At 41.8% G+C, this 19,619-nt stretch overlaps 1 protein-coding gene across 1 annotated transcript in view; it reads right to left on the bottom strand.

Annotated features, from left to right (window-relative positions):
* The window catches only part of LOC120050722 (low-density lipoprotein receptor-related protein 1B-like), a 172,120-nt gene that overhangs the window by 73,252 nt on the left and 79,249 nt on the right, over nucleotides 1-19,619 (bottom strand). The window contains exons 33-44 of the mRNA XM_038997286.1: nucleotides 19,012-19,137; nucleotides 18,631-18,762; nucleotides 18,324-18,458; nucleotides 16,106-16,235; nucleotides 12,406-12,532; nucleotides 11,436-11,596; nucleotides 10,907-11,034; nucleotides 10,236-10,340; nucleotides 9,738-10,007; nucleotides 2,124-2,313; nucleotides 853-1,057; nucleotides 172-364 (exon numbers count right to left, since the gene is read on the bottom strand). Coding sequence (XP_038853214.1) covers nucleotides 172-364; nucleotides 853-1,057; nucleotides 2,124-2,313; nucleotides 9,738-10,007; nucleotides 10,236-10,340; nucleotides 10,907-11,034; nucleotides 11,436-11,596; nucleotides 12,406-12,532; nucleotides 16,106-16,235; nucleotides 18,324-18,458; nucleotides 18,631-18,762; nucleotides 19,012-19,137 — 1,902 coding nt within the window. The remainder of the gene's footprint in view (nucleotides 1-171; nucleotides 365-852; nucleotides 1,058-2,123; nucleotides 2,314-9,737; nucleotides 10,008-10,235; nucleotides 10,341-10,906; nucleotides 11,035-11,435; nucleotides 11,597-12,405; nucleotides 12,533-16,105; nucleotides 16,236-18,323; nucleotides 18,459-18,630; nucleotides 18,763-19,011; nucleotides 19,138-19,619) is intronic.

The following is a 19,619-nucleotide window of genomic DNA, read 5'->3' as shown; positions in this document are numbered from 1 at the left end:
TGGTTGTAACCACATGCAAACCATCACAGGCTGCAGTTACATTTTATCACACACTGCAAAATAGTCTACTCACAAAATACCACATTTTGTATGTATATTTTAGACAATGTATAGAAGATTCCATGTTGACATGTGAGTTTTGCTTTGATGTACTGTATAGAATTCACTTACAATTGTTGGTATTGTTGGAAACTGCAACAATTCCCATTGGCTGGTGGGGGATGTCGGCTCTGAGGACCTTAATGTCGCCACCTGTGTACTTATTGGAGCGTACCACCGCCCTCCGTACCCAATCAGACCAGAACAGGAAGTTCCCATGGATAGCCAGGCCAAAGAAGGTTCCTGGACCTGACTTCATAATCACCTTCAGATTGAACGTAAAATGAAAATGGTGTTAAATTGGTTTTATGCTCATGTTTTAGTCATTCGTTTAGTCATATTAATTTAGGTTGAAATACATCAACAGAACCTTGGACGTCACATACTCAAGCATGAGAAGAGGTATCAGACAGCTGGAATAATTTCAAAATCTGATGGTACACTTAGAAAAAAGGTTTCAAAAAGGGTTCTTCAGCTGTCCCCATAGGATAACCCTTTTTGGTTCCAGGTAGAACTGTCTGTACAAATGGTTATTCATGGCACCCAAAAGGGTTCTACCTGGAACAAAAAGGGTTCTACAAGCAACTGTAAAGGGTTCTTCAAGGGGGTTTCCTATTGGGACAGCCGAAGAACCCTTTTAGGTTCAAGATGGCACCTTTTTTTCTAAGAATGTACAAGATGTGACTTAATCATTCTATTCAGAATAACATATAGTATATATATATATATATATATATATATATTTCTCCTTACATATCTGTGTGAGCCATCATATTCACATCGTTCAATCTTTCCCAGACTGCCATCGGAGAAGAAGAGTTTCTCAGCGGTGTGGTCGATGGTGAGTCCATTAGGTGTGAGGATGTCTGTGGTGATGACACTCTGGATATTGTTTCCTGACAGGGTGGATCTCATAATGCTGGGGTGCAGTTCCTTCCAGTTAGTCCAGAACATCAGGCTGCATCAGCAGTGAAAACAAAAACACTATTGAGACTTTCACAGAAGCAAGCGGATGGGATGCACCTCCATTCAATATTGTAACGTCGGCTTCCAACTCACACCCTCAAACACTTAGATCCCCTGAACGCAGCTCACTTTCCAGCTCACTCTCTCAAACACCTAGATCTCCTGAACGCAGCTCATTCTCCAGATCCCAATCACCTGAATTCTAATCACCTGTTCACACACCCGAATGTCGTTACCACACACTATTTAGTTCAGTTCTTTGCACCCCATCACTGTGAGGTATTGTTTTGTGACACACGTCTTTCAGAGCTCTGGGTTTCCCCGTGATTTACTCCTCCCGTGTGTGATAGTTTTTGCATGCTTCACTAACAACGCCTTTTGCCTATTCCCTGCCTGTGCTTTAACCTATCGGATTTCCTGTTAGCTACCTATTGCCGGATCTCCCGGACTACCTTACTAGCCTTTTCCCTGCCTGTCCTTTTGCCCTTTTGGACCCCCTGTGACCTTCTGCCTGCCCCTGGACCCAGCTACCTGCCTCCTCCTGTGGTCCTTTGCAATAAACACCTGCTGCGCCCTGCACTTGAAACCAGCTCTGTCTCCCCTCGTGTTCATTACAAATGTATTGTATTGTAAACATCCATCAACGTCTACACTGAATGATTATTTCCATTCTCCAGGGAAACGCAAATCTACTTTTTCTATCTCTATTTTCTAAAGATATGAACATGTTTCCATCCTCACATTCTACAGCAAAATAATTTTGTGACATTTTTAAGACTGCCTCATGTTCTTGTGAAGGAAAATAGGGGGTAAAAGGGAGGCAAAGAAAACATAAAAGAACCATCCACTGTAAGACATTAGGATCAGTAACGAATGATGATAGAACACTTCTGACACTCCCCCAGAGCAGTTATAAACCTCATTCCCCTGATAGCAGAAGTTTTCAATAGATTTGCTAACTGAGTACATAACACAACCCATATACCCAAGTGAGCATCTACTGTAGGCCACTAAGGTTCTCTGTAAGACATTAGGAGCATTGAAGGTTTAACACCTACTTCTGACACTCCTCCAGAGCCAGGTTATGTGGGTGGTCTTCCTCTGCCAGTGTGACCACAGCCTCTCTGGTGAAGGCCCCGGGGAGGCTCTGGTCCAGGCTGTGCCTGCTGACGGTGGCTGTGGTGGAGCTGGTCCAATAAAGCGAGTCCCAGGCTCCATGGTACGCCAGGCCCTCTACTGACCCCACATCTACACGGCAACAATAACACTGATATAATTAAGCAATACGTCACGGGGGGTGTGATATATTGCCAATATATCATAGCTAAGAACGATGCAACACGGAGTAAGCCGTGGTTAGCCGTGATATATTGGCCATATACCAAAATCCCCCGAGGTGCCTTATTGCTATTATACAATGATTACCAAGATAATGAAAACAGTTAAAAGTTATTTTTTGTCATACCCGTAGTGTACGGTCTGATACACCACATCTTTCAGCCAATCAGAATTCAGGGCTCAAACCACCCAGTTTATAACACTGAAAATAACATTGACAAACACTGAATAACACTAATCTGACCTTTGCTTGAGTAAGAAGAGCTCAACAAACACACGTGATACAGTCAAACACAGTGAGCGGATTTGTCTTTTCTTTCATGGTAAAGTAAGAAAAAAATAATATATATATACTACCGTTCAAAAGTTTGGGGTCACTTAGAAATGTCCTTGTTTTTGAAAGAAAAGCAACATTTTTGTCCATTAAAATACCATCAAATTGATAAGAAATACAGTGTAGACATTGTTAAAGTTGCAAATGACTATTGTAGCTGGAAAGTGCAGATTTTTTTATGGAATATCTACAAAGGCGTAGAGGCCCATTATCAGCAACCATCACCCCTGTGTTCCTATGGCATGTTGTGTTAGCTAATCCAAGTTCAATCATTTTAAAAGGCTAATTTATCATTAGTAAACCATTTTGCAATTATGTTAGCACAGCTGAAAACTGTTGTCGTGATTAAAGAAGCAATAAAACTGTCCTTCTTTAGACTAGTTGAGTATCTGGAGCATCAGCATTTGTGGGTTCGATTACAGGCTCAAAATGGCCAGAAACAAAGATTGTCTTCTGAAACTCCTCAGTCTATTCTTGTTCTGAGAAATGAAGGCTAATCCATTCAAGAAATTGCCAAGAAACTGAAGATCTCATGCAACGCTGTGTACTACTCCCTTCACAGAACAAACTGGCTCTAACCAGAATAGAAAGAGGAGTGGGAGGTTCCGGTGCACAACTGAGAAAGAGGACAAGTACATTATAGTGTCTAGTTTGAGAAACAGACGTCTCACAAGTCCTCAACTGGCAGCTTCATTAAATAGTACCCACAAAACACCAGTCTCAACGTCAACAGTGAAGAGTTGACTCCGGGACGCTGGCCTAGGCAGAAAAAGCCATATTTCAGACTGGCCAATAAAAAGAAACGATTAAGGCCTCCCGGGTGGTGCAGTGGTCTAAGGCACTGCATTGCAGTGCTAGCTGTGCCACTAGAGATTCTAGGTTCAAGACCAGGCTCTGTCGCAGCCGGCCGCGACCGGGAGGCCCATGGGGCGGTGCACAATTGGCCCAGCGTTGTCCGGGTTAGGGAGGGTTTGGCCGGCAGGGATATCCTTGTCTCATCGCGCACTAGTGACTCCTGTGGCGGGCCGGGCGCAGTGCACGCTGACACGGTCGCCAGGTGTATGGTGTTTCCTCCGACACATTGGTGCGACTGGCTTCTGGGTTGGATGGGCATTGTGTCAAGAAGCAGTGCGGCTTGGTTGGGTTATGTTTCAGAGGACGCATGGCTCTCGACCTTTGCCTCTCCCGAGTCCGTATGAGAGTTGCAGCGATGAGACAAGACTGTAACTACTACCAATTGGATACCACGAAACTGGGGAGAAAAAAGGGGTGAAAAAAATAACAAAAACAATAAACGATTAAGATGGGCAAAAGAACATAGACACTGGACAGAGGAAGATGGGGAAAAAAGTGTTATGGACAGACCATTCTAGGTTTGAGGTTTTCAGATCACAAAGAAGAACATCCGTGAGACGCAGAAAAAATTAAGATGCTGGAGGAGTGCTTGATGCCATCTGTCAAGCATGGTGGAGGCAATGTGATGGTCTGGGGGTGCTTTGGTGATGGAAAGTGGGAGATTTGTACAGGGTAAAAGGGATCTTGAAGAAGGAAGGCTATCAATCCATTTTGCAACGCCATATCCTGTGGACGATGCTTAATTGGAGCCAATTTCCTCCTACAACAGGACAATGACCCAAAGCACAGCTCCAAACTATGTAAGAACTATTTAGGGAAGAAGCAGTCAGCTAGTATTCTGTCTATAATGGAGTGGCCAGCACTGTCACCAGATCTCAACCCTATTGAGCTGTTGTGGGAGCAACTTGACCGTATGGTATGTAAGAAGTGCCCATCAAGCCATTCCAACTTGTGGGAGGTGCTTCAGGAAGCATGGGGTGAAATCATTTCAGATTACCTCAACAAATTGACAACTACTGTAGAATGCCAAAGGTCTGCAAGGCTGTAATTGCTTCAAATGGAGGATTATTTGATGAAGGCAGTTTGAAAGACACAATTATTATTTCAATTAAAAAACATTGATATCCTTGTCAACGTCTTGACTATATTTCCTATTCCATTTACAACTCATTTCATGTATGTTTTCATGGAAAACAAGGACATTTCTAAGTGACCCCAAACTTTTGAATGGTAGTGTATATACTGTATATTGAGATATCTTGCACACCTTGTAAAAGTTGTCTCATGTGGTGGTGTCATGAAGGTTTCCACATAACGCATTTAGGCGTGAAAGAATCCAGTGGTCAGCTGTACTGGGTAGCGATCAACACTCTGAATACTTTGATTTCGAACTGGTTGGGTCTAATTGTGAATAACCTACATCAGGATACACCTAGATATCCCTGTGAATATATCCCATTATTTCATATTTTGCTGTACCGAACTGTAGAGTTTCTTCCTAAAAGATAAATCAATGCCAAACTCATTTGAATGGAACCTAACGAGCCTAGGCAGGTGTAAAAATGTCCCACTGTGCTAAGAGATTAACAATAGAAGACTGTGGTGCCGTGTCACAGCTGCTCACTGTTTCACATTCAGACGGGACAATAGCACAAACTAGGACATAAAAATCCACATTCACTACCAGTAAAAGTAAAGGAAAAGTAATACAAAGAATTGAGAATACAGCCAGTATACAAACAGGCAACACCACTATGAAATCTTTAAACAAACAGAAAAAATCATATTCTCTTCATCTGCCCAAATGTATTCAGAATCAATTCTGCAAATAGTGTAAAATCACACACTTGTTTGGACATGGGATAGGCCTATATGGATGACAAAAATATTATTTTAGGGAGATACTTAAATATCATATTCGTTAATCATTAAATAGCAATAGTGCTGGTGCTTTCTCCAGCCCCCTTTAAGCGCAACCATTATTCCCTTTCCTCTCCAACATCCAACCCCCTCAGTTATTTTGATGGATCTTCCTTCCCCGTTTCTGGTCAGTCAGATATATTTGAGCCAAGTCAGCATGGAGCCTAGCCTACCACAGAGAAGCTACAGGGGCTATGGGGTGATGGGGATCTGCTGTCTATGTGCATTAGGGAACTACAGACCTCTTTGTGTGTGTGTGTGTGTGTGTGTGTGTGTGTGTGTGTGTGTGTGTGTGTGTGTGTGTGTGTGTGTGTGTGTGTGTGTGTGTGTGTGTGTGTGTGTGTGTGTGTGTGTGTGTGTGTGTGTGTGTGTGTGTGTTCACCTGATTCCTCCTAAAATACTGTATCAGATGGACATACAGAAGAAATGTCATATTCATCTATTGGTATTGATATTCACTGTATGTCTATCAGTGGAGGCTCCTCAGAGGAAGAAGGGGAGGTCCATCCCTCCTCAGTGAATTTCATAAAATATTTTGGCAAAGGTTTACAGTTTGCAAAGGTTTACAGTAGCCTCAACAGCACCCTGTAGGATAACACCATGGTGTAGCCGGAGGACAGCTAGCTTTCGTCCTCCTCTGGGTACATTGACGTCAATACAAAACCTAGGAGGCTCATGGTTCTCACCCCCTTCCATAGACTTAGAAATAAAGCCATGCTCATGAAAATAAAAATCGTCCTCCCTTATCTTAAAGGGCACTGACCGCCACTTATGTCTATATAGGATGAGAGTAAAGGCGTCCTCATGCTTCCCATCTGAAACAGTTCGTAACAGTTTGTGCATATATTATGATGACATTTTGTGATGATTTTGTTTGTTTTGGTCTTCGGCAATTTTTTGGGGGGCTGTTCGTTCACATTTTTTCTCTCGAGGCAAGCTGAAGTCGGTAGCTGAAATCTACGCCCCTTCGTCGGTGATTGGTCAACAGTAGGGATTCTTCAATGAAGTGGTTGTTGTCATTCAACAAGAGACGACTTGTTTTCATGAAAACATTTTCATTGAGTAATACTGCAAAATTGCACTAACATCTCCTCTGAAAAAACGTCAAAATGAATGACATTATTTTTTTTGTTATCTTAGATTAATTCTGACTATGGCGTCTCAATATGGACAAACATTACAATTACTGTTTTTTTCTCGTTTTTCAAACGGAGGTCTTTTAACGGAGTATGCGAGCACACTCGTTCGGTTCGCCTATATGTAGGTGGTTTCACACTCCAAGTAACCGAAGCATACGGAAGTTTTAAGTCCCCACCATACGAGTCATGTTTTCAACGTAGCACAACATAGAATGCCACCTTTCCAACAAGTCAGTTCGTCAAATTTCTGCCCGGCTACACCTGCACCCTGTTAACTGCAAGTGCTGTTATTGTAAAGTGGAAACGCCTAGGAGCAACAACGGCTCAGCCGCAAAGTGGTAGTCCACACAAGCTCACAGAACGGGACCGCCAAGTGCTGAAGCGCATACAGTATAAAATGGTCTGTCCTCGGTTGCAACACTCACTACCGAGTTCCAAACTGCCTCTGGAAGCAACGTCAACACAATAACTGTTTGTCGGTAGATTCATGAAAGTGGTTTCCATGGCAGAGCAGCCGCATACAACGCTAACATCACCATGCACAATGCCAAGCGTCGGCTGGAGTGGTGTAAAGCTCGCCACAATTGGTCTCTGGAGCAGTGGAAACGCATTCTCTGGAGTGATAAATCACATGCCCCATCTGGCAGTCTGATGGATGATTCTGGTTTTAACGGATGCCAGGAGAACGCTACCTGCCCGAATGCCAACTGTAAGGTTTGGTGGAGGAGGAATAATGGTCTGGGGCTGTTTTTTCATGGTTCGGGCTAGGCCCCTTAGTTCTAATGAAGGGAAATCTTAATGCTACAGAATGCAATTACATTTAAAATTATTCTGTGCTTCCAACTTTGTGGTAACAGTTTGGGGAAGAGCCCTGACCTCAACTTCGAAAACCTTTGTGATGAATTGGAACACCGACTGCGAGCCAGCACTAATCGCCCAACATCAGTGCCTGACCTCTCTAATGCTCTTGTGGCTAAATGGAAGCAAGTCCCCGCATCAATGTTCCAATATCTAGTGGAAAGCCTTCCCAGAAGAGTTGAGGCTGTTATAGCAGAAAAGGGGGGGACCAACTCCATATTAATGCTCATAATTTTTGTACGGGATTTTCGACGAGTAGGTGTCCACATACTTATGGTCATGTAATGTATTTAATCACAGTATTTATTGGTCTGGGCTCAAAAAATTTATAGAATAATAAGACCATTTTCCTGTTGTTTTAGTTGCTGTCTATTAATATGCTATTTTCCTCTATTTCTTATGTTTGTATGTAACCGGTGTGAAATGGCTAGCTAGTTAGCGGTGGTACGCGCTAATAGCGTTTCAATCGGTGACGTCACTAGCTCTGAGACCTTGAAGTAGTTGTTTCCCTTGCTCTGCAAGGGTCGTGGCTTTTGTGGCGCGATGGCTAACGATGCTTCGAGGGTGACTGTTGTCTGTGTGCAGAGGGTCCCTGGATCAGGGCGAGGAGAGGAACGGAACCTATACCATTGATGCTGTTGACCCGGATCACTGGTTGCTGTGGAAAAGGAGGAGGTCAAAAGGGGGGTGAGTGTAACCGATGTGAAATGGTGCGCGCTAATAGCGTTTCAATTGGTGACGTCACTAGCTCTGAGACCTTGAAGTAGTTGTTCCCCTTGCTCTGCAAGGGCAGCGGCTTTTGTGGAGCGATGGGTAACGATGCTTCGAGGGTGGCTGTCGTCGATGTGTGCAGAGGGTCCCTGGTTTGAGCCCAGGTTGGGGTGAGGAGAGTGAGAGGAAATACCAGTAGTAGTCGGCTGTCCCTGACAGTGTGAAAAGACCAGGTAATATGTTCTGGTGGAACTGATTTAACGTGTTTGAAGTTTTTACGGAGTGATTTACAGTGGGGACAGAAGGGGTCATCACATCACTTCCTGTTTGCCATCCATCACCTATTACAGTTGGCTGCAAACGAAGATGGATTAGCCCCCCTGTATGAGCGAGGAAATGCCAATACCAACTATCAACCACACTCCTCACCTGCTCTCAGCAAGTCTCAGGCCAACCCTTTTATACACCTACACCAAATTATGGTCCTCTCTAGCACAGTTGGTAGAGCACGGCCCTTGCAACACCAGGATAGTGGGTTCAATTCCCCGGACTACTCGTACCTAAAATGTATGCATGTATGACTGTAAGTCTTTGGATAAAAGTGTCTGCTAAATGGCTTATACAATGTTAATACACCTACAGCTTCTCTATATAGCATTCCTTTCATCATATACAACTCCCGTAGAACTAGATAACATTTAATGTATCACTTCTAAAATCATTGCAACTGACATCTCATCTTGTTGTACAATGCAGTCTTTGATAGTTTTGGCACTTCTATCAGAAACAAAATGAAAGCAATAGAAATGGCAAAAGATCTGAGTTTCTGTCAGACGTACAAAAGAGGCTTGAGTCGGTCTCTAAATGTTGACATCAGTGGTACATGAAAGGCAGTCAGATTATGTGGGATCCCTCTGGTTTCACACTCCAAGTAACAGTTTGAGCTCTTGTCAATGGAGAGTTGAAGACCTTTGAAATTGGGGGAAATAAATGTTCACTACTTGAAACAGCAGCTTTACTTGCTCATCAGTCTTCTCTCTCATCTTTCTAAAGGCAGGGGGGAAGCTATGGCGCAGAAATAAAATAATGAACTCATTCAATGTGAAAGGAGGTGAGAAAAGAATGCAAGTACATTCTACAGGGATTTCCACTTCCCCATTACTCTTTGCTACAGATGTAGGATCTTAATCACTCTTTTGTTGCTCAGAATTTTCCTGCACAGCAGTGTATTTGAGGTTTAAAAAGGCTTCTACAGTTTGTCATTTCCACTTTGAAATGTCAGACTTGATTTGCCCTCACAAAAAAATGGATATCAACCCCTACAAAAATGTCCATGAATTATAATCCACATAATTATTCACATTTCCTGTTGTTGCAGGATTATTTTCCTCCTGTAGCAAACTGGCTCATATTAAGATCCTACATCTGTAGATTAACCAACCGTTTTCAGATTTTCAAACTGTTAGTAATTCATTTAGTAATGGATAAATGAGCAGACAAACAAATACCACACTTACTCTCAACGATCACTCTCCGTCCAGTCCAGTCGTCATTGACAACCTGTATATTCCCAAAGTGAACGTCACTATAGAAAATCCGGTTGGTGCCTCCAGAGTTCTGTTGTCGGTGATGAAAGGCCAGCGCTATCACATTCTTGAAGTAGGCAGGGTTCTCATAGGGCCTGATGGGAGAGTTGAGGTCGCTGTCGTCTGATAGGTGGATGCTCCTCAGGATCGACCTCTCAGAGTAGAGAAGGTAGCCATCGTACTGGTGACAGCTGAGACCGTCTAATCAAATGACAATGATTATGTAATTGAACCCTTGAAACTGTGATTAATTGAAATAGTAAACATTTGATGTGAAAAAATACAAAAATAAGATCAAAATTGAAAGTGCATTTAAAATCTCTACACACTTAACAGTAAAACAAATATAATTTAAAGAATAAAAAGCAAACAAGAGGCTATAAAAGAGATGAATAAATGAACATAAAAACACAACAGGTCACTGATTACCTTTAGCTAGGTAGCCGTGAGCACAGGAACACGTCCTCCTCCCACTGCCCTGGTGGAAACACAGCTGATGGCAACCTCCGTTGTTCTGGCCACACGGGTTGGTTCCTGTAAGGAAGTCAACAGCAGGGTCATAAGGAATAAGATTCCATTATGAATTTGCAGTGATATTGCAGTGTCAATGTTAGTCAAAAATCAGAAATTAGGTGTCTGTATTGCAAGAGGTTGCAAAACCTTCACATTAAAGGGGCAATCAGCAGTTGCTGCATCCATTTTTGGACTTATTAATTAATTATCTGTACCTTAATTCTTGAAAACTTCTAAAGAAATACCTCATGAGCTTAGTTTAACAGAATGCCAAATATAAGATTTTTTTACTCCAATGTTTGTAAACAATATAAATGTAAACAAAACATGGTTAAACTCTAATTTTGATATCATGGATATCCTTGCATACGTAGCTCGGTTTATGAATTTGAAAGTGATGACATTTTTCCAGCCCCATTCCTCCGCTTTTTACTGAAACAGTGGTGGGAAGAACGTTGTTATTGTTTCAACTGCTGATTGGCCCTTTAATCTCAGGTCGATTCTAGAGCACTTAACAACCGCAGGTACTGACAGCCTGGTAAGAACATTAAATAATACAGATGTGATAATGAAGTTGAAACCTCAACCTTTCTCGCGTCCTCGGTTAAAGACTTTGACATCGTTCAGGTTGACCCCCAGGCCACTCCTCAGAGTCATGGCTCCCTCCATTGCATAACTCTTGACACCTCGGCGAATGGAGCCATTGGCATGAGCCCTATACACACACACACACACACAACAGGAAGAGGAGGGAGTTTGACACCAGGTAACAGGAAGTTTGACACGGGATAATGGCCCTTGACTAATTAAAACAGAAGAACTCATTAAAATACACTAGACAGAAGCTAAAATATGCTAGACAGCTGGTCTGACAGAAGGTGATGGGACCTAGCTGCCCTTGTGGATGACATTGAAGTAGGTACGCACAATTTAAATAGAGAGAAGGTGTCTTTTCTAATTTTTCTGCCTTTTTCTCTGTCAATTAGATTGGTATTTCAAGTGACCTTGTGGTGCAGGTGGTTAATTCAACAAGGGTAGAGCAGCTGGCGAAGGCTTCTTTGGAGCCTGTTTGGAGAGACTGTAATATACTGTAACATTTACGGAATAATAAATTACCTGTCAGCCCAGTATATGTAAGGCCCATAGACGGCCATTGAAAACAGATCCGCTGCGTTGCTGGCTGAGGATGACAGTACTATCTCCCGGTCCTCTCCGCTCTCAAGGCTGATCCGCTCTATTTTGTCGGCGCGGGCGTCGCACCAATATAATTTATTTTCCTAGAATACAATGTTGAGAAAATAAACTTCAGGTATATGATGGTGGGAGAGTATCATTATAAAAAGATAACACAAAGCAGAGTGTAATGCCACTTCAGCCAAGAGGATCAGAGGGAGGCTAAAGTGCTGTGTGTACACTCTGGGGGACAAAAACACCTGGTCCTCCTGTTTTACTCAGTGGGTAAGAGTGTGGAGCCAGCAACATCAACATCATGGATTCGATTCCCGCTCGGATCACAAATACTACAATGCCTGCACCCACTGATTGCCAATAACTTTGACGGCAATCTTTTTTAGATTTGTTATTTACTTGTTCAACAAAATCTCTTTCTCTGAGCAATTGTATTACTTTGAAATAATATAATAATATTCTTTGCATATAATATAGCTCGGTATTTGTATTATTTATTTTCTAGTCTTTTTTGCTCATCTTTATCAAGGGTGCCAATAACTTTGGAGATATACCGTATATAAGTTGTTTGGGATAAAAGCATCTGCTAAATGGCATTAATTAATCTATTATATAAACTGGGTGGTTCGAGCCCTGAATGCTGATTGGCTGACAGGTATATCAGACCGTATACCACGGATATGACTAAAAAATACTGTTTACTGTTCTAATTACGTTGGTAGGCAGTTTATAATAGCAATACGGCACCTCGGGAGCTTGTGATACATGGCCAATATACAGTACCACGATTAAGGGCTGTATCCAGGTACTCTGCATTGTGTCGTGCTTAAGAACAGCCCTTAGCCATGGTTTATTGGCCATATACAACACCTCCTCAGGCCTTATTGCTTAAATATACCTCGTAGTCTATGGAGATCCCATTGGGCCATGCTATTCCAGAGTTGACCAGAATTACTTGGTCTGATCCGTCCAGCCGGGCCCGACAGATGCAGGGGCTTTGGCCCCATTCTGTCCAGAACAGAAACCTGGCCAAGAGGACAACAGAAGGGTAAGAAGAGTCCACAGCCACCACCACCCCCAAACAATGTTCATACGTTACAGTCACCTCATACATTGACAGGAAATGCTTTGGGTTGATCTAATGAGTATTGGTCATAATCGGTAGACCATTTTTTGTTGTCGTCTAGTTGCGATAAAGATCTCTTTTTCAAGATAGAACTGGACCAAGTCAGCAGCATCAACACATCAGTATTAGACAAACAGGCACCTGACGAAAATGACATCAATACAATAAGCAGCACGTCAGTAACAAACATGTACACGGAACAAGCCAGAAAAACAGAGTGCAATGCGTTAAGCATCAGAGCTTGCAAAAAATCGCAGGGCCATAACAGTATCGATTCATAATTCAAAGAGGCAGAACTCCATGCTGGTATGGATGGACAGTGGAGTAGACATTTTCAACTCCCTTTCAGAATACTAATAGTGAGGCAAGCAGCGGATCAACGTTCCAACGGTTATGACTTACTAACTGTGAACGCACCAATTACAAATAATTAAAAATAACATGACAGTATGCTCTGGTTCCAAATCCCCTCACACAAAATCTAATATCCATAGGGGGCCAGTTGTTGACACATTTCTATATTGGCTTTAATTTAAGCAATCAGCGTGATTGCCACATAAAGTTCTCTCTCTCTACATGAGACCTCTGGGTAATGCATGCATACAATGTTATGAATAATAGGGGTTAGAGGGAGACAACATTAATTAGCCCGGCCCAGGTGAGGCACAAGCTGTGACAGTAGACACACACAGTGCCAGTAGACTCATCTCTATTCTCCTCAGCTGCTTATCCTGGTTCATTAGCATCTCTCATCAGGGGAGGAATCAATAGGAAAGTGCCCTGCAGTCTAAGCTGATGTGGAAAAATGGACCCGTCCTTTCTTTTCCTGTTATTAATGATTGAGAAGCTGAACATGTGAGACAGTGTAGTCAGTTATGAATGCAGAGAGTGGGGAAATACTGTATTTATACTTTATAGTTTGCTTTGGATGAAGGGTGGAGAGTTTAGATTTTATTGGCTGGTAATTGCTTGATGTCTAAGGTACATTTTGTTGTGTTACAGCCTGAATTTAAAATGGATAAAATGTATATTTTGTGTGACTGATCTTCACAACAATACCCCATAATGTCAAAGTAGAATATTTTGTTGTTGAAATGTTTTGAAATTATTGAGAAATGTCAAGCTGAAATATCTTGAGTCAATAAGAATTCAACCCCTTTGTTATGTCAAGCCTAAATAAGTCCACGAGTAAAAATGTGCTTAACAAATCACACAATAAGTTGCATGAACTGATTCTGTGTTCAATAATAGTGATTAACATGTTTTTTTAATGACTACCCCATCTCTGTACCTCACACGTACAATTAGCTGTAAGGTCCCTCAATTGAGCAGTGAATTTCAAGCACAGTTTCAACCACAAAGACCAGGGAGGTATTTCAATGCCTCGCAAAGAAGGGAATTTGTGGAATTCATTTTTATTTAACCTTATTTTAACTAGGAAAGTCAGTTAAGGACAAATTCGTATTTACAATGGCGGCCTACCGGGAAACAGTGGGTTAACTGCCTTGTTCAGGGGCAGAATGACAGATTTTTACCTTGTCAGCTTGGGGATTCGATACAGCAACCTTTTGGTTACTGGCCAACGCTCTAACCAATAGCCTACCTGCTGCCCCAAGATGTGTAAAAATATAAAGAGGATACGCTGAATATCCATTTGAGTATGGTGAAGTTATTAATTAGGCTTTGGATGGTGTATCAATACAGTCACTACAAATATACAGGCGTCCTTCCTAACACAGTTGCCGGAGAGGAAGGAAACTGCTCAGCGATTTCACCACAAGGCCAATGGTGATTTTCAAACAGTTACAGAGTTTGTGATATGAGACAACTGAGGATAGATCAACAGCATTGTACAGTTGAAATGCTTGTAATTATACTTCAGTATTCCATAGTAACATTTGACAAAAATATCTAAAGACACTGAAGCAGCAAACTTTGTAGAAATTAATATTTGTGTCATTCTCAAAACTTTTGGCCACGACTGTATATCAGTGTTTTATTATTCATGATTTTTATAAACGTTCAAATTAGTTTTTTCTTCCACTTTGACATGAGTATTTTGTGTAGATTGTTGACCAAAAATTACAATTAAATCAATTTATTCCCACTTTGTAAGATATCAAAAATGTAGTTTAAGAATTCCCTACCCTGCAAAAGACTGGAGAAATCTCAAAATAAATCAATAATGGAGAATGGTCAGATAACAGCATAGTTGAATCTCTGCATGGGATGTACTTTTCAGAAAAACAGGGGAGGTGAAGACAATCAATTGGTGAGGAAGACTGATGATGGGGAGAAAATAAGATCATCTCTAGTACAAGGATTTCTTAGGGGCCAGGCATCCACGTTGTTCATGTCATCTAAAAAGGTATAATATAATTTGAAGGTGCCCAGAGTGCCAAGATTTTATCACTGGTGGTATTAATAGTAGGATCTAGAGTCAAGTTAAAATCTCCCCCAAGGATGGTCACTGAGTCTGGGAAGTCTAACAATTTAAGCTTCAGGTCTTCAAAAAAGGATTTATCAAAAGCATTTGGTGAGTAAATGGAGGACAAACATAATGTAGTGCCATTAATAGTAACAGAGGTATAACAATTCTATCTATCAGTGTCTCCCCCACAGACCCCCACCTTCATATTAAGATTCCTCTTAATTACAGTCATAGCACCCTCGGTTTTGTTTGGGGCACAAGAGTAGGCTATTATCTTATAAAATGTGTTCTGAAATCTATTGATATCATTGGCTTTCAAATGGCTCTGCTGTAGGACGGCGAAATCAATATGTTTACATTGTAAGTACTCTAAACATGTTAAGAGGTTTTAAGACTATCCATGAGTCAGTTTGAGATGTAAATATATCCAAGAGCCAGAGATTTGAAAACACTTTGCACAGAGTTTGAGATAGAAATACTGTTTAGACAGACACATAAACCCCCAAATTGATCGTGCAGTCTACAATTTTGAATGCATATAAATTCTATAGCATTTAAACATGTAATTGAAATAACCAAAAACAAAAATTCTTCATAGAAAAGGCCAGTATGCCAGGGGACAAAAGCGTTTATCCCCGAGAGAGCCACGGCCAGTAGACCTGAGTAGGCAGTCCCTTGGATGCTGACACAATGTGGGAAAAATCAAATCAAATCAAATGTATTTATATAGCCCTTCTTACATCAGCTGATATATCAAAGTGCTGTACAGAAACCCAGCTTAAAACCCCAAACAGCAAGCAATGCAGGTGTAGAAGCAAGGGGTGTGAATAATTTCTAAAGGCACTGTAATTATATAATTCTACTATATAATCATGCAAAGATCGTTTTATGACGTTCATTATTACTGGCAATCAACATTAATTAACACATTGGTTATTTGGTGGTATTTTCTAAGGAATACATTATGTAGCTAGGATGTGTTCATTACATACCAAGCAGGTGGACTTTAAAGTGTTGACTGAAATGAAAGACTGTACACACCCTTTCACCGGGTGCACAGCAATGGCTTTGGGCTGGTCAAGTCCTTCAGCTATCACCACGGCTCGGTACAAGCCACTGAGTCGAGCAACCTCGATGATGTTGAAGCCATGGTCCGTCCAATAGATATTACCTAGTAAACAACACAAACATGACTTTGTACAGTGTTCAACCATTGCATTACAAGTCAGTCAATTCATTACATTTTATGTATGTCTTACTTGAGAAGTATGTCCTATGGCTCTTGTCTCTCTGTATGTCCTACAGTTGCAGTCAAATATATTGGCACCCTTGCACTTTACAGTGGAGCAGAATGCTCTGTTGTCTTTTTTTTATGGTTGAACTGCTATTTTTACTGTGTAGCCTCCCGCAACTTACCACAGGTAAGATGTTACACTGTAAACGAGAATCACCTGCCTCCAACCAAATTCATTTTAAATTCTGAATCATTTAGTCCAGGCAAAGTGAAAAATATTATTTTGATATTTTTTTCCTGGTCCTGTGCGGTTGTAAATCAAACACATACGTGTGAACAATGTAAAAAATAAATAAATGTTAAACTTATTTTAGAAGAAATAGTGAATCGTGCAAGGGTGCCAATATACAGGGCCTTCGGAAAGTATTTAGATCCCTTGACTTTTTCCACGTTATGTTATGTTACAGATTTATTCTAAAATGGACTAAATAAAACAAATCCTGCGTAATCTACACACAATACCCTATAGTGACAAAGCGAAAACAGGTTTTTAGACATTTTTGCTAATTCAAAAAAATATATAAGAATAACTTATTTACGTAAGTATTCAGACCCTTTGCTATGAGACTCAAAATTGAGCTCAGGTGCATCCTGTTCCCATTGTTCATCCTTGAGATGTTTCTACAACTTGATTGGAGTCCACCTGTGGTAAATTAAATTGATTGGACATGATTTGGAGAGGCACACACCCGTCTATATAAGGTCCCACAGTTGACAGTGCATGAGCAAAAACTAAGCCATGAGGTCGAAGGAATTGTCCGTAGAACGCCGAGACAGGATTGTGTCGAGGGAAAGATCTGTGGAAGGGTACCAACACATTTCTGAAGCATTGAAGGTCCCCAAGAACACAGTGGCCTCCATCATTCTTAAATGGAAGAAGTTTGGAACCCCCAAGACTCTTCCTAGAGCTGGCCGCTCTACCAAACTGAGCAATCGGGGGAGAAGTGCCTTGGTCAGGGAGGTGACCAAGAACCCGATGGTTACTCTGACAGAGCTCTAGAGTTCCTCTGTGGAGATGAGAGAACCTGCCAGAAGGACAACCATCTCTGCAGCACTACACCACTCAGGCCTTTATGGTAGAGTGACCAGATGGAAGCCACTCCTCAGTAAAAGGCACATGACAGCCCACTTGGAGTTTGCCAACAGGCACCTAAAGACTCTTAGACCATGAGAAACAAGATTATCTGGTCTGATGAAACCATGATTGAACTATTTGCCTTAATGCTAAGCGTCATGTCTGGAGGAAACCTGGCACCATCCCTACAGTGAAGCATGGTGGTGGCAGCATCATGTGGGGATGTTTTTCAGCGGCAGGGACTGGAAGACTCGTCAGGATCGAGGCAAAGATGAACAGAGAAAAGCACACAGCCAAGCACAGCCAAGCACACAGCCAAGACAACGCAGGAATGGCTTCAGCACAAGTCTCTGAATGTCCTTGAGTGGCCCAGCCAGAGCCCAGTCTTGAACCTGATCGAACCTCTCTGGAGAGACCTGAAAATAGCTGTGCTGCAATGCTCCCCATTCAACCTGACAGAGCTTGAGAAGATATGCAGAGAATAATGGGAGAAACTCCACAAATACAGGTGTGCCAAGCCTGTAGCGTCATACCGAAAACGCCAAGCTGTAATCGCTGCCAAAGGTGGTTCAACAAAGTACTGAGTAAAGGGTCTGAATACTTATGTACATGTGATATTTCAGTTGTTTATTTTTAATACATTTGCCAAAATGTCTAAACCTGTTTTGGCTTTGTCATTATGGGGTATTGTGTGTAGATTGATGTGGGAAAAAAACAATTTAATCAATTTTAGAATAAAGCTATAAATTAACTAAAATGTGGAAAAAGTCAAGGGGTCTGAATACTTTCCGAAGGCACTGTTTTTGACCACAACTACTTCTATGTCCTACTTTGCACTTGACATTGTATTCCCTTAAGTAAAGGTTAACTTTGAGAGCTCAGCTACTTACCTCCAATCCAGTCCACTGCAATCCCCTCCACACGGCCGATACCACTAGTGACAATGTCCTCTCTCCACGTCTGATCTCGCTTGACTCTGGATATTCTGTTCAAGCCCATGTCTGTCCAATATAACGTGTCATTTCCTATTAGGGAGATCAATTAATTGAAAAGGATTAATGTTCTTCCCTTCATTAGTTTTTTTCAAACTATAATTAAAAATAACAATTAAAAAATACAAATGAGAATGATTCATTTGCAAACCGAAGCAGGAAGAATAGTCCAAATAATCACAAAAAACAACGCCAATACACTCACCAGCATGGAAGTCAATCCCCACAGCCATCATTGAGCCGGTCACCGGCATCAAGGCTTCACTGTTATCACTCGGATCCAGGGATATCCCCCTGATGCCCTCGTGAACTGAGTACATCAGGAAAGACCCTATGCCTTCAAGTTCAAACACAAAGCCAAACCAATCAACTATATGGCATCTACTGTACATGTAAAATGTCATTCTAACCTTCATATCACATCAAAAAAGACCCTAGTCCTTCAAACACAAAAAAAGCAACACTCATAGACGCCATATTTCAATGCCACGATGGGATCTGCAGTACGTCATATCAGATTGACATCATGGTTTTCATATGCTGTGTTCCCTGTTCAATGTACTCCCATGAGAAGCCGGCACAGTACCTTCACATGACATGCGGTCGGAGTGGAGGTTGTAGCCCACGGCACAGGAACAGCACCGTGTGCTCTCTGATGTTGGGAAGCAGAGCTGAGAGCAGCCACCATTGTTCTCCTGACAGAGATTCCTCCCTGCGCAGCAGTGGAACATGGCTAGGTTACATTGTACGCTACACTGTAAACAAACAGTGTACATTAGACATCACACTGTACATTTAACACGTACGCATGGTCATTGCCTGTGTATTCATTCAGGAATACACAGTGGGACAACATGCTTATTATTTAACTGAGCATTACGGTGGGAAAAAGCAGAGTTAGACAGAGTACATCTGCATTGCATTACGTTCCAATTATTTTCATGAGATTACAGTACTTCCAAGGCAGCATTAGCACTTCCAGTGTGTGAGAGTGAGTGGGTGAGAGAGAGAGAGAGAGAGAGAGAGAGAGAGAGAGAGAGGGAGGATGAGAGTGAGAGAGATAGAAAGAGAGAGAGAGCGGGGGAGGAGAAGGGGAGAGAGAGAAGACTAATGAGACATGACCATACTCCCATGTGGTCTGTGTCAAAAAGAGAAATGAAGTAGCTAATCGGTCAGAGGAAGCTTGAGGAGGAA

Source organism: Salvelinus namaycush, chromosome 7, assembly GCF_016432855.1.
Source record: "Salvelinus namaycush isolate Seneca chromosome 7, SaNama_1.0, whole genome shotgun sequence".
Classification (NCBI taxonomy): domain Eukaryota; kingdom Metazoa; phylum Chordata; class Actinopteri; order Salmoniformes; family Salmonidae; genus Salvelinus; species Salvelinus namaycush.
The sequence above is the reverse complement of the archived record's forward strand: the minus strand, read 5'-3'. Positions and strand labels throughout refer to the sequence as shown.